This window comes from Cynocephalus volans, chromosome 8, assembly GCF_027409185.1.
Source record: "Cynocephalus volans isolate mCynVol1 chromosome 8, mCynVol1.pri, whole genome shotgun sequence".
Taxonomy (NCBI): Eukaryota; Metazoa; Chordata; class Mammalia; order Dermoptera; family Cynocephalidae; genus Cynocephalus; species Cynocephalus volans.
The window spans coordinates 114,048,397-114,062,793 of NC_084467.1; the positions used below are offsets into that span (position 1 = coordinate 114,048,397).

At 54.3% G+C, this 14,397-nt stretch overlaps 1 protein-coding gene across 2 annotated transcripts; it reads right to left on the reverse strand.

The window, feature by feature from the left end:
* Positions 1 to 5,282: 5,282 nt before the first annotated feature.
* Positions 5,283 to 14,083, reverse strand: SH2D2A (SH2 domain containing 2A). Of its 2 annotated transcripts, none has more exons than XM_063106742.1 (9): positions 14,050 to 14,083; positions 13,340 to 13,421; positions 13,017 to 13,023; positions 12,303 to 12,487; positions 11,309 to 11,398; positions 10,958 to 11,126; positions 7,683 to 7,829; positions 7,186 to 7,494; positions 5,283 to 5,447 (listed from the first exon to the last, which is right to left on the reverse strand). In XM_063106742.1, the coding sequence occupies exons 1-9, from the start codon at positions 14,081 to 14,083 to the stop codon at positions 5,283 to 5,285; spliced, it is 1,188 nt and encodes a 395-aa protein (XP_062962812.1). The 2 variants fall into 2 exon arrangements, with proteins under 2 accessions (XP_062962812.1, XP_062962811.1); XM_063106741.1 differs by having other exon boundaries at positions 11,309 to 11,428.
* Positions 14,084 to 14,397: the final 314 nt, after the last annotated feature.

Sequence of the window (14,397 nt, forward strand, 5' to 3'; positions counted from 1 at the left end):
GGAAGGATTAGTGTTTGGCAGTCGTGGTGACAGGCAAGGCTAAGGCCATAGGGGCAGTTTAAAGAGGTATGTGGTGGGGACTTGGGGATGAGAAGGAAGAGACAAAAGTGAGGAATCTCACCATGTTTCTGGTTTTGTGTGCTGGGGTAAGTTGAGGAGTCTGTTTCTCATTAAGTACAGAGGGTTTCATCGCTTACAGGAAAACCACCCGCTTATCTGAAATCTGACCTACTTTGGGTTGGAGCCAGACAGGGCTCCTGCATCCCACAGGGACACTTAGGCTTTAGTTGTCCAAATCTGTGTATCCAGCCAGCCTTCAGCAAGGAGCATCCGCCCCTACCACACTCCCACAGTCCACAGAGGCAGTGGGGGCCACGGCTGAGAACTTCCCCTCTGGGGTGGTAAGGTAGGCTCAGCAGGGCCCCAAAGCCCGAGACCACCCTGTGAGCCAAACGCTTTCTTGTATCCAGTATGTTACAGGTGCAGCCCTTCACACCTGAGCTGTCACACTCCTGGGATTCAATAGTTCAGCTTTCTCATTCCAGGGGCTGAATCATGATGTAGTTGAAAGTGCTCTGGGCTGGGAGGCAGGAGATCGTGGGGAAATAGAGTCCCAGTATCTTCTGGGAATGGACAGAACTAGGCTAGATGTCTCTAAGAGTCCTCTTACCTCCCACCTCCTTCAGTTCTCTTCAACTAGTCTTAAGCCACATTTTTTTAAAAACCACTTTTTAGTGCTACCAAAGATGACATATTTGGTAATTGGAATTTCCTGGTCACTAAGAGAAATATGAGGGTATTTCAAAAAGTTAGTGGAAAGATTCTTAAAAATTTTTTTATTGGTCTCCTGCATTATCTTCTAATTCTATTTTTTCATGAACCTTTTGAAGTACCCTCATACTAACAGGTTAGAAGATGTACAGACTTCATTTGGGAAGGCTTCCTCGAGGTAGTAGCCTCAAGTTCTAACAAATAGAAAAGAGAAGACAAACAGATGAGGGAGAGATAAGGAGGAATAAGGAACAATATCTGGCTAAAATTGTCATGGGATTAACAGCCAAGGGGCAGGAGGAAGGTGCAAAAAACCTTGGTCAGAAAGGATCTACTATACCGGCCAGCTGCCAAAAAAATAAAAAAGTAAGAAATGGATCCAGACAGCCCTGGAAGATGGTAGAGGGACTAGGGCAAAGCTTGGGTGTGCAGTTTGCACTGACCAGGACAGCGGAGCTGAGGCTCATACTTAGAAACTATACGGAGATGGCAAAGTTGTCATAATGAGGGTGTTTCAGTGCCTCTACATTGGCCCTGGCCTCTGGGGAGGGGCCCAGCCAGGTCTTCACCCCAGGTAGCATGCTGAGCTTGCTGTCCAAGAAGCACCTACATGCTGAGGGGCTGGTTAAAGTTCTGTGGGGTCTGTGGGAGGTAGCAAGGATGCTGGACTGCTCTGGGCTTCATGCTCCTATGTGTCATTTTTTGCTGGTGCTGGGGTATGAACCCTTCACCATGGCATTACAACACTATGCTCTAACCAACTGAGCTAACTGGCCAACTCATCCTGTCCATCTTTTCTAACCCCCCTCCCTCTATATTCAGCTTGCTTTCAGGTGAGGAATAGTAGAGATTGTTAAGGGTGGGACCTCAGTCATGACTGGAGGCTCTGGCTGGGGAGGAGCAACCTGCTCAGCATAATTGCCCCAGTTCCCTTTCCTTGTACGAGTTACTCAAATTCTACCCCAGCTGGAGGTCTCACTGCAGCCCCAGGCCTCAGCTTGGGTGTAAAGTCAGCCCCCAACGCTCCCTGAGTGGGTTCATGGGGTGTGATGTGCTGTGGAATTGGACCAGCTGAGATTTGGGAGTTAGTAGAAGCTTTTCAATCCTTCTGTCCCTGGGCCAGAGTTATAGATCACCTTACTGAGACTGTCTGTTGCATTGGTTGAGGGAGCAGATAGGATGAAAAGGGCTGCTCAGGGGAGACAGGAGCAGGAAAAAAAATACGGAGAGCCATCAGGGTCAGCCATGGTGCCAAAGGGGCTGGCCCCGGAGGGCAAAGTAGGAGCAGTGAGAGCAATGCTGTCTGCTCACAGCAAGGCCTTCCACATGCTCTGAAGGGGATCTGGAGCTGGGGGTGAGATTCCTTTTGCAGATCTAAGAGTGGGCTAAGCCAGAGAGGCCTTGCCTGGAGGAGGCTGGAGGAGGGATGGAATGACGGTGGGAAGATGGAGTCAGCTGAGAAATGCCCTCCTCCCCCTTGCGTGAGTGGAGGCTCTGGCTGGGGAGGAGAAACCTGCTCAGCATAATTGCCCCAGTTTCCTTTCCCTGTACAAGTTACTCAACTTCTCCCCCAGCTGGAGGTCTCACTGCAGCCGCAGGCCACAGCTTGGGTGTAAAGTCAGCAGGATGGTGCAGGGCTGCCCCTAGTTGTGAGGGGAAGGGAGGCCCCAGCACCCTGGTCTTCAGGGCTGGAACTGCAGCTGGTGGTCTTGGCAGGACTGAGACCTTATCCATCTGCCTGGGAAGGGCCCTGTGATAGCAGGAGGAACACTGGGTTGGGATGACAAGATCTGGGCCCTGGGCCTGACTGTCTCCGGCTTCCTGTTATCTCCCCTCTCTAGACCTCCGTTTCCTCTTCAGTTGACCCAAAAAGTCTGTTGTGAAGGGTCTCTGAAGTCCCTTCTAGCCTCAGCAGTCCTACTTTTCAAAGCTCCTTCACTTGCATAGTCTGATCTGGACACCAACCCTGGGTGCAAATAAGGAGGCATTATCTCCATTTCATAAGGAGTGTGGGGCACAGTGGCACAGAAAGAGGGTTCCCCTGCCAAAGGCTGCACAGCTAGTTCACATGCAGAAACCCAGGGCTCTTGATGACATACCATCATCTAGAGTCTCCCACCATCCCTTGGCTGTGTCCACCCCAAGCTGTATGGAGCTGAAGGAGTCCCTAGGTCCCACTGTGTCCTGTCTAGCAGGCTTTGCTCCCCCAGAAACATGAAGTGGTTACTAGGTATTTTGGCCCCCTTCCCATACCTTCCCATTCTGTTATACCCTGAAGTCTAAGGAAATCCTGTCTTCTGACTTTCTGATTTCCATCTCTTGCTGTACAATAAGCCATTCCTTTTTGCCTCTTCCCTCTGCCACAAGGAATCAGCCACGAGGTGACTCTGAGTCTAATCTAAGACCTTTCTTGCACTTTCAGCCTCCTCCCTGATTTCAGCAAAGCCATCTGCTCTCCCCTTCCTTCCCCTTGGCCTCCCTCCCCACCTCTTCTCTTGCTCGGAAGGGCGTTGAGACCTGAGGTCTAAACAAAAGGAAGTGGAACCCCAACTCTGTTGACTCAGCAACCGTATTTCTCCTTAAGCTGATTAGCACTGGAGTGGAAAGGAGGGGAATTGGCTAGTCACTGGAGCTGGCGCCTGGGCCAGGCTGGGGGTGGTGTGGCAGTGGCAGCACCCAGGCCTAGAGAACACTGGACTAGGGAACATCGAGAGAAGGGTCTGGAGGATTTCTGTGCCTCAGGCAGGTACAAGGCCTCTTGGCAGGAAGAGGGACTCTGACAGGCACTAGTGGCCTTGACTAAACTCTTGTAAGAATGGGTGTGCAAGAACAGGCTGCACAGAGGAGCCCACAGGAGGGCTCAGGCCTGGGCGGCTTCCGCTCTGAGCCCCGAGGATGATCCAGTGGCAGATACAGCCCTGCCTCAGAGAGCCCCAAGTCAGAAAAATTAAGATCCAGAGCAGACTCTTCCAGGTAGTCGGAGCCCCAGGGTGTGGAGCTTTGCACTGGGGCAGGAGGCTGGCCCTGATGTGGGTCTGGGCAGAGAAGTGGGGAGCATCACAAGAGGGCTGGGGGAGGGAACGGTGTCCTGATTGAGGTAAAAGGCCTAAGTCTATGAGTCTGGGAATATGCAAGAAAGAGTGCTGAAGCCATGTCAGGTGAGACGCCTGTCCTCTAAGGGGCTCACAAACACAGGCTCATATAACACACCCTCCTCCTCCCAGTCCTGTGCTTTGCAGAGGGGTTGGGGAGGTGAAGGGGCTACCCTTCAACTGCTCCCCTTCCTGCCCCTCTTTCTTTACTGGCACCCCCAAGTGCTGCAACTACCCCTCTTCCCCTGGCTACCTACTGAGCCCACTTTGCAGAGAGAGGTCTGTGCTCCTTGGCTCGGTGTCTTCCAGCCCTCAGCCAACAGATCTGTGACCCTTGCCCAGGTGTCTCTCAACCCCTAGACCACTCTGCTCCCACTGCAATGGCAGCTCCACCACTTGCCTTCCACAATTTCAGAGAGAGAGAAAGTCAGACAGAGACAGAAGGAGCCCGGAGGACTTGGATCCCTGTTGGGGGAGGTGGTTGGCGATGATTTATTAGCCAGACAAAAATCAACAAACAAGTTCTAACATCTGTTCTCACCAAACCATTCCTCAGACAACAGCAGCATTGGACCAGGGCCCAGGCTCAAAGGCTCAGAGGGCGAAGGAAATTAGACTCCAGGAGGAGAAACCAGGGCAGCGGGAGCCAGCAGGGCCCTCCCAGCACACTTCCTTGCCGTCTTGAGGATCGCCAAGCACTGAGCCCTTGGATTCTTGGGGGATGCTCAGGAGGGAGCCAGGGGGTATGTCATAAGTGGAAGCAGACTCCACATTTGCTCCTTTGACCTCCAGGCTTCTTGGTGAGGGGGAGGCAGGCCTGTCAGGGGTACAGGATCCAGAGGCTGGGATCCAGAGGAGGGGACCCAGCACCCAGACCCCCATGCAGGAGAACTCTGGAAAGCCGCCAGCTTTCCAATCAGGAAATCTCTGATGTTTCCTGTGGAGAAGTTAGGAGATGTGGGGTAAGGGACAGAGCACTAAACAGGGGAATCAGGGAGCCCTGGATCCTGGTTCTTGACCTTGGCCAATTCCCTGTCCCTCTCTGGCTTTGTTTCCTTATCTGCACAGTGAGGGAGTTGAAATTGATCAGTAAGGGCAAGTGAAATGCTGCTCCTCCTCCCTCCCTCACCCATGGCAGACTTCACTCATCAATCATGGTGATCTTTTCTGCTGAGTTCATATATGACCTTAGCATCCTTTCCGATGCAGTGCTCTAGGCAGCCACAACCAATGGATTGGAGTTGACACCCAAGATGACACCTCTGTGCCATCCTTGCAATAGATGATAGCTGAGGTCTTTTCCAGCACTGACCACCTATGGATTCTTCCATCCACATTTCCTGAGAGGGGGCCCAGGTGCATGTGAAAGTCTCTGGACCTAATGTTCTAAGTTATCCTCCCCTTGTGCAGACTCACCGCCTACTGAGGAGGCCCAAGGGGGAGCCATGCCTGTCCTTTGTCCTGAAGCATTTGTCTAGAAAGGTTGGGGAAGGTGTGCCTCCAGGGGGCTGGGGGCTGATGGGGCAGAGAAGGGCCTTCTCCAGCCGTAGAGTTCTCAGAATGCAGCTGTGGACCACCTGGATTCTGCAGAGAGAACAGTCCTAGGTGAAACCCTCTACTCTCTGCCTCTTAGGCCTACCTGTATCTCAAGGGTTAAGACAGCTGGTCTTATACTTTGGCTTCCAGAAAGGGGGTCTAAACCTCCTGTTAATTCATTCATTCATTCAACAAACATTTCTCGAGCACCTGCTCTGTGCCAGGCACTGGGCTGGGTGCTTTGGAAACAGAGATAAATAAGTCCCAGCCCCTGCCCTCAGGGAGCTCATACTCTACTGGGGGAGGGGGAGATAAGAGGGAGATGGGAAGAGATAGGTGATTAATGGCATAGCAGGTGCATGTAAAGCACAGTGGGTGGCCTCTGTGGTCAGGTTAGGGAAGTCTTTCTAGAGGAGAAGGGAAAACTGGTCTTGAAGGGTGATTAGAAGGTTGCTGGACAGCAGGAGGATGAGCTTGCAGGAAGTTGCTATAGGCAGAAGGACTGGCGAGTGTAAACCCAAGGAGGCTTGAAACCACTTGGTGAGTTTGGAGAAATGTGAATAGTTCTGGGAGGATGGGAGCAGCTGGTGGTAAGGCTAAGGAAGTGGGATCCACCCCCCAAGTATGGAGGGGCTTCATGGGCCAGACAGCTGTTTCAGAAAGGCTATTCTGGCCTCCTTGGAGCAGAGTGGATCAGAAGTGGCAAGGCTGGTGATTAGGAGACTGGTTAAGAAGCTCTTGAAAAATCTTGAGAAAGGATGGGAGGGCTAGAACTGGGGAAAGAAAAAATATTTTTAGGAAGAGACCCAGCAAGAATTGGCTTAAGCAGGGTTGGGGGTGAAGAGCGAAGAAATGTTGAGGGAGCCCTAGGATTTTGGTTTGGATAGTGGGGTGGCTGCAGAGTTAGCAACCAGGATACAGAAGATGGGAGGGAGCAGTCTGGGGGGCAAGGGTGAGAGCAGTGTCGGCTCTGTTGAATTTGAGGGGCACTGGGAAGCTGACCGGAAGCCTGGAGAGAAGTTTGGAGGGAGACATGGACTGGCGACATCAGCTCTAGTACAGCAGTAGTTGGCAGGGGGGTGGGTGAGTGTGAGCAGGCACAAGGGCCATGGGGGAGCCTGGGGTGCCAGTGGGAAAGAAGGGTGGGGAAGGGCCTGAAGGGGGGCAGAGGAGGAGGGAAAGGCTGGGAGTGGCCTGTGGGTGGCCAGTGGGTCTAACACATGGCATAATTTGAACTGATTAGTGAGAAGACTGGAGGTGGGGAGAGGATGGAAGAGAAAGAGGGAGAGCGCGTGGAAGGACACTGGGAGTGCAGATGCCCCCTCGCCTGAGCTCATCTGACATGACACAAATGATCCCAAGTGCTCTTCTTCAAGACAGCAGGGCCATGAAGACCAAAGGAGAGAGCCAGAGAGGTAGGGGTCAGGTCAGCCCCAGGGATGTATGAAGAGGGCCTGATGGACAAGATGGACACAGACCAAAATTCAGGCTTGGGTAGGAGAGGGCCGAGGGGGACCCTGCCTGGGGAGTCTTTTTTCTATGTGAAGTTGGAGGGGGTGGGAGCTTGACAAAGGTGGGGCAGGTCTGAGTAACTCCGAAGAGGAGAGGGAGCAATGGGCCTGGAATAGGGTAGCTGGCGGCGGGGACCATTCTGTCCTTCTCTTATCACCTCAGGCCTCTGACCTTCACCCTGACCCAGGCATCCAATCAGAACATCTTCTCCACCCTCCCAGTCTAGCTTGCAGGAAAGCTTCTTGGACTAACCTTTCCCTGCTCCCGTGTTTACCTGGCCTCCTGGGATAGGCCTGGACTGGCACTTCTGTAGGACAGAGTGGTGGAGGCTGGATGGTGGGCCCTCAAATGCTGTGGTCACTGATGGCACTTCCACCTCGGCATAGATGTTGCTGGGGGCTTCCCTGGGGCTGCCTCGGCCCATGGCGTAGAAGGCTATGGGTTCATCAGGCTCGTGGTAGATAGGGTTGGTGGGCTTGAGGGGTGGGGCTGGGTGGGGACGCGGAGCAGGGCTTGTGTAGACTTCATGGGATGGCTGAGGTTTGGCAGGGATGGGAAGCTTGGGCCTGGGAGGCTGGGAGGGCTAGGAGAGAAGGTGAGGCCAGGGAAGAGCGTTGGAGAGAGCAACTGAGGCAGGGCCAAAGCTGGGTCTCAGTCCCAGCCTGAGCCTCCTCCCCCTTTAGGTCCTGCCTCCTCTCTCCTCTTTGTCCCTCCCTGGCTCCTCCTCCTCCCTCAGGCCCTTCCTCCTCCCCCGCCCCTCCAGCCCTGTACCTCCTTTGGCTCCCAGGCCCCCTCCTGCGTTGGGGCTGAGGCCTGCCCCTGTCTGATGACCAGGCTGTACTGGGAGTTTGGGTCCTGGCTTTTGCTTCCAGAGTTTGATTCTTCAATCCTTAGGGAAAGTCCTGCAGGCTCAGGAGTCTGCTGGGAAAGAGGGAGGCCTGAGGGAGATGGTGCAGGAGGGGCCTGGGTGGGGGGTGAGCAGGTGACCCAGGAGGACAAAATAATCTGGTCCAAATGGAGGATAAAGGAGAGGAGGTGGACGTGGACATTTGGGCTGGTTCCTGGGTGAGGAAGAGAGGGTGGAGATGGCAAGGAGACCAGGGGATGGATGGAGGCACGGGGAAACTCTTGTCACGGGCCATGTCTAGCATTAAACTTAGTTTCACCCAGAACACAGGTCTAGGCCAGCTACCATTTGCAACAAGGTTTTCGAAGTCTTTAGCTTAAAAATTATCTGCAAGGGGACCGAGCTCTGTAACAGCTGTGCCTGTGTTTATTTCTGCAGGTGTGAGAAGCTTAATTTATGGAGATATAAGCTAAATGTTTTAGAGGCAGAGACTGCCTCAGGAGAGATGAGCCTCACCGCGGCCCGCGGTAGGTGTGCTCTTAGCTCAGCATTAGCCCTTGCTTCATGAATGCCTTCCACATGCCTGCTGCTTCTGGTAGGCTAAGGCCATGGGGCTTTTCTCATGCTTCTGCCATCCAAATGCCTGGCTCCACTGGGCGGTACTGCAGGCTTCCTGGATCCCAATCAGAATCCTTTTGCACTGCTCCAACCCCCTCCTCTCCTGGCATTTCTTTCAGGAATAAAAAGTAGCCCACACCCTACTCCAAAACAGCACCACAGGAGTCAATCTGGACAGCTTCACCTCCTTCCCCACACGAAATTAAACACAGGTCCTGCTCCTTCCACCACCTAAATATCTTTCACATCTGTACCCTTTCTCCATACCCATAGCACCCCCTATTTGGCCTCCCAGTTCCTCCACCTGCATCCCTTTGCTCATCCAACCCATTCTCCAGTCTTTGGCCAGAGTGATCTTACAGGAACTCCCTTAGCAATCCTTTGGTGGTGGCCTGTTGCCTCTGGATAAATGAAACTCATGGGACCTTGAGTGGCAAGACCTGTGTGGCCCAGGCATAGGCCTTGGTGTCTGACAGCTCTGCCTTCAGCTTTCTCATTTCTGGCTGGCTCCCCTCACCCCCAGACTGTCCTACACCCTGCTCCCACTGCTTGGCACTCTTCAGGTCTCTGCCTGTTCCTCACAAAGTACCATTTCTTTAAACTGACCCCAGCTCAGCTCCATGAAACTGTTCCTTTTTTTTTTTTTTTTTTTGTCTTTTTCGTGACCAGCCCTCAGCCAGTGAGTGCATTGGCCATTCCTACATAGGATCTGAACCCGTGGCGGGAACGTCGCTGTGCTCCCAGCACCGCACTCTCCCGAGTGCGCCACGGGCTCGGCCCCATGAAACTGGTCTTGTCCACGTCTTCCTCTCTGTTAAATGCAATGGTCAATTCTTGGCCCATTGCCACTCCCTCTTCCTGGACTCAGTTTCTCCGCTTGGCTGTGAGAGCATCACACTCTCCTGGTTTTTCTCCTCTCTCTCTGGCAGCTCTTCTCATTTTCTTTGTAGGTTCCCCCTCACTTCTGCACACTTTAAAGGCTGGAGACTTGATCTTCATTTCTTTTCCACCTGCACTGACTGTTGAGTGAGATTTCACCCATCTTGCAGGCTTCAGAGTCCATCTATGTGCTGCCGACTCCCAATTGTTTACCTCCAGCCCAGACCTCTGTCTCAGACTCTAGACCCGTGTCAACTGCCTATTGACACCTGCATATGGACATCTTGAACTGTGCATGTTGAAAATTGAACTACTAATCTCCCCTCCCCGTCCCCAGTCTGGCTCCTCCTATAGCCTTCCTCATCTCAGAGAGAACTCCATCTTTTCACACTCCTCACCCGATCCTGCAAAACCACTGACAGATCCACTTCCTAAACATGTCCACCCTCCTCACTTTTCCACCTCTACTACCCTGCTCCAGGCTGCCATCAGCTCACCTGAAATACCATAGTGGCCTCCATCTACAGTAGCAGCCTCACCCTTGTCCCTCCCAAACTTCCAGGTCATTCCTCAGCTTGTAACTCTCCAGTGCCATCTCATCTCACTTGGAATAAAACTCCAAATCCATACAACGGTCTACAGGGCCCCCTTCCCTCACCTTTCTGATCTCACCTCCTACCTCTCTATCCCTCAGTCACCCCGATCTCCCCCTACCAGCTCCCTCGCTGCTCACTATTCTTCAAGCACATCAAGCATCCTCCCACCCCAGAGCCTTTGCATCTGCTGTTCCTTCTGTCTGGAATGCTTTCCCTCCAGTCATCTGCATGGCTCCCTCTCTTCCTTCATTCAGGCCTCGGTCTCCTTACCAGAGTGGCGTTTCCTGACGTCATGTAAAATAGCCCTACCCCTGTCCTTCCTTATCACTGCTTGCTTTTCCTTTTTAGTGCTTACTTATCATTACCAGACATACTACGTGTTATTTGTTTGTTTTCTGTATTACCTTTGGGCCTGGGAGCCAAAGGAGGTACTGGGCTGGAGGGGCCAGGGAGGATAATATTATGTATTACCTCATGAGTGGGTAATACAGATAACAAACAACACATAGTATTTCTCCTGCTCCTAGAAAGTAAGCTCCACGAAGGCGGGGATATTTTGGTCAGTTTGTTCACTGCTATTTCGCCAGTGCCCAGAACAATACCTGGCATACAGTGATCTCTCAGAACTGCATGAACCTGTGCAGGGTGGCACTCCCTGACACGTCTCTCTGCCATGCTAAATGCCACCCTGTATTTCCTCTCGAACCACACTCTCCACACTTGACTCCCATGACTTGATTGTATGCCTTCACTGCCAGAAAGGACGCTTTGTGAGTTTGAGACCCTACTGTCTTTTCCCAGGTCTATTCCCAGGGCCTGCCAGCACCTGGTATGGCCTAGGGACTCAGTAAATATCTCAACTTAAAAACAAATAACTGTGTGCCTCGCTGGCCTCTCCCTTTCCCTCCTGTCTTTGTGTGGCTGGGCGGCTCTCTCAAGGACTCTTCTGGCACTCAGCTTTCTTGAAGGGCTTCCCATGAGGATGTGGGGGCAAAGGAGACAAGGTGGGGTCGTCTGTGGGAGAAAGTGCCTGGTGCCGTGGTCCCGGGCCTAGGCTCTGGGTGGCCTGAGTCCCTGGGGTCTTGGGTCAGGGTCCAGGGGCATACCTGGCGGGCGAGGGGCTCGGTGAGCGTCTCTCCATAGGGGCTGAGCGGGCACGCCTTGTAGTGCTGCAGCAGGTCCTGCAGCCGCGCGTGGGCGCTGTCCTCGCCCAGCACCACGTGGCGCCCGTCCCTGAGCTGGGCCAGCAGGAAGTGGCGGCAGCAAGTCCGGCTCCTGGAGGGCGCCATCCAGTTTCAGACCCTCTACCTCTCCCGGGCTAGGGCCAACAGCTCGAGGCATAATCCCTACCCGCCCGGTGACTTCTCCCACCCTCAGCAGCCCCGGGATCAGCACCAGGCCCCTCCCCTCCATTAGCCCGAAGCCCCGCCTCCATGTCGCGGAGCCCCGCCCCTCACCTGTAAGTCAGCACAAAGGTGACGGCGCTCTCGCTGAACCGCACCAAGTAGCATCCTTGAGGCTTGGACTCCAGCAGCCTCTCGGCCTCCCTGAGGGTGATGAAGAGAAGAGGCGGAACTCTGCTGAATCTTGTAGCCTCGCTTTCAGTCTCCTCGGCTCTTATGAGGAACCCCTGGCCCCAAGCAAGCATGCTAGAGAAGGGCTAGGACGGACATGGGGGGAGAGGACGTGGGCGCGGTTCTCCCGCTGCCGCGTGAACAGGGACCGGGGTCCCACTCAGGAGACCCCCCAGCCCTGCATCCTTCGGCCTCACCCTGGAAGGGCAGCGTGGAGGGGTTGCGGCTGCAGCAACAGGGATGCTAGTTAGACTTCTAGATTTCAGAAGTGACAAGCTGAGGGCCGGCCCGTGGCTCACGCAGGAGAGTGCGGTGCTGATAACACCAAGGCCACGGGTTCGGATCCTATATAGGGATGGCCGGTTGGCTCACTGGCTGAGTGTGGTGCTGACAACACCAAGCCAAGGGTTAAGATCCCCTTACCGGTCATCTTTTAAAAAAAAAAAAAAAAAAAAAAAAAGGAAGAAAAGAGGTGGCAAGCTGAACTGAGGAGGTGAACAAAGGGATACAAGAGAGGTGAGGCTGAGAAACGGGAGAGGAGGGAGGATCTGCCAGGGCGGGAAGAGAGAGGAGAGGGCTGTAGAGAGCCAGAGAGGAAGATGGAGTAAGAGCTGGAAGGAGAGAGAGGCAGAAAATGTAAGAACTAGAGGTCTTACAGACAGGAAAATAATGGAACCTAGAGAGGGGAAACTGAGGCACCGAGGGGGCTGGGCTGGAGCCTCTCCAATGATCTCCCCCAGGAAAGATCCTTAGTGAAAAGTGTGGGAAACTCCAGGGGCTGGAGCCTGGAGTCAGCCTCAGTCTACTCCTGACTGGCCGCAGTACCCAGGACCTGCCCCTGCTCCTCTCTGAGCTTATTTCCTCCTCTGTGACTCACCTCCGGGTGATGAAGCCATGGAACCAGGCAGGGGCCACCCCATGCTGCAGGAGCCAGCGGGCCTGGGTCTTCTGGAACCAAGTGCGGATCTCCTTCTGCAGGGACAGGCCTCCTTCCCCAGGCACCTCTTCAGCCCTCTCAGCACTCCCTGGGATGAAGGCAGCCCCCGGGGCCTGAGGAGATGCCTGGATAGGGGAAGAGTTCAGGGAGGGGAAGCAGCCATGGCTAGCGGGCCTTCTCCTGACTCCAAGCCAGCCGCCACCTTCTCATCCTCATACCCAGTCCTCCTGCCTGTTTTAGGGTATAATTGCCCAGAAAGTCCTTCCTAAGGTCCTTCTTCAGCTTCAGCTGTTTTGGGTTCCAAACACTCTCCTCTCTTCCCCCTGGATCTGAGGGCCTTTAATCCAGCAGCAGTGAGCTGTTAAACTGTGCTTAAATGGTGGTGGAGAAGAAGCAAGGCCTTCCAGATGGACAGAAAGGTGTTCCCTGGCCTGGGGGATGAAAGGAGATGATGAGGAAGTCACCAGAGGCCAGAATGAGGGAGGGCTTACCCATACTAGGAGGGGCTGAGCTGGTTTGCAGGGAAGGTTCCTAGGGACTGGGTGGGTGAAAAGGACGGAGATGGGGATCTGGACTGCCCTGGGCAAGTGAAGGCCACTGGCACAGAGATGCAGATCCTTTCTTCTGGGGCTCAATGCACTGTATCCTGGTCACCTGTGTGCTCAGCCTGAGCTTCCCAGGGGCAGAGGAGCAGGGAGGGGGTGAGTGGGCAATTCAGCATGTGAAGGAGGTACTTCCCCTCTCCTTTCCTCCCTCTGTACCCCTAGCCCTGTCGGCAGCCCCAGATCATTCCTGCTTTCTCTCTTGCTGACTTTTGTCCACCTGTAAGTCCACACTCATGGGAGGGAGGGAGCAGATGAGGGAGCTGCAGCCCCCTCACCCCCAGGTTCCCACTCACCGCAGTGTGGACAGCTGGGGCCCTGAGGCTGGGCTGGACCTCCTCAGCCTTCAGGGTCTGGAGTCTGGGCCCCGGGAGCAAGCCCAGACCCTGGCAGCTCCTGCGAGTCAAATCCATAGGCTGGAAGGTGCTGAAGGTTGGGGCAGGGGCTTCATCATTCCCTATTAGCACAAAGAGGGCTGCTGGGGGTTCTCAGAGAGGGACTGTCTCTCTCTCTGCCTCTCACCCCTCCCCCCAGGCTCAGAGGGGCCCCACATGCTTCTGGCTAGGGACCTGGAGGACAGGGACAGTCATGACAACAGGAGAAATGCAGGAGGGACAGCAGGGGAATTTCCTAGGGATGAGGAATAAGAAGCCAAGGTGGCACTGAGGGGCTGACGCTCCAGAGGGGGTTGTCAGGGAAACTAGGTACCAGAAAGGAAAGCCTAGGAATTAGGCTGGCCTTCTGATGGCCTGGAAGTCCCACGTTCAGAGAGCCAAATCTCTTCAGGGCAGGTCCCTCTTCCGGCTCAGAAACCTCTGCCTCCCATCTCCTTTATCCTCCAGCTCCCTTCTCTCCTCTTTGAGAAGCACTTAGCAAACCCTGTCATCTTTGTCCTCAGGGATGAGTGGACATGGAGCTCCAGAGAGAGAGCAGGGGTTGTGGGCACCCTGCCAATCAGCCTTGTCAGCTTTGGCTTGGGGTGGGGCCCCTCATCCCTGAAGTGGGAGCTTAGGCCCGGGAGAGAGCTCAGGGGCGATGGGTGTCTGATGTTCCCTCCCGCCCACATTCTCGAACTTCACACTTACCTTGGGGGTATGTCTGGGCCAGGGGAAACTCCATGGGGGCAGTCTAAGAAGGGACCCCAGAGAAGGGTGTATGTATGTGCTCTCAAAGGTGTGCACACTCAGCAACTCATCTCTCCTCTCACCCTGGCCCCCGGGGGCAGGAAGTGTCGCCTCACCCACAGCCTTAGCCCCAGCAGAGGACCCACGTCATGGAAAGCCGTAAGACAATTGTCCCACCTCCGGAAGTCAGGCAGCTGAAGATGATAGTGGTAAAGTGGTGGTAGGTATTCACGTCACTCTGTGTTCAGGAGTTGGGAAGTCCTTACTGCTATCTGACCTCCATCCCTTTTGACTCTTTCTCTGTTCCCT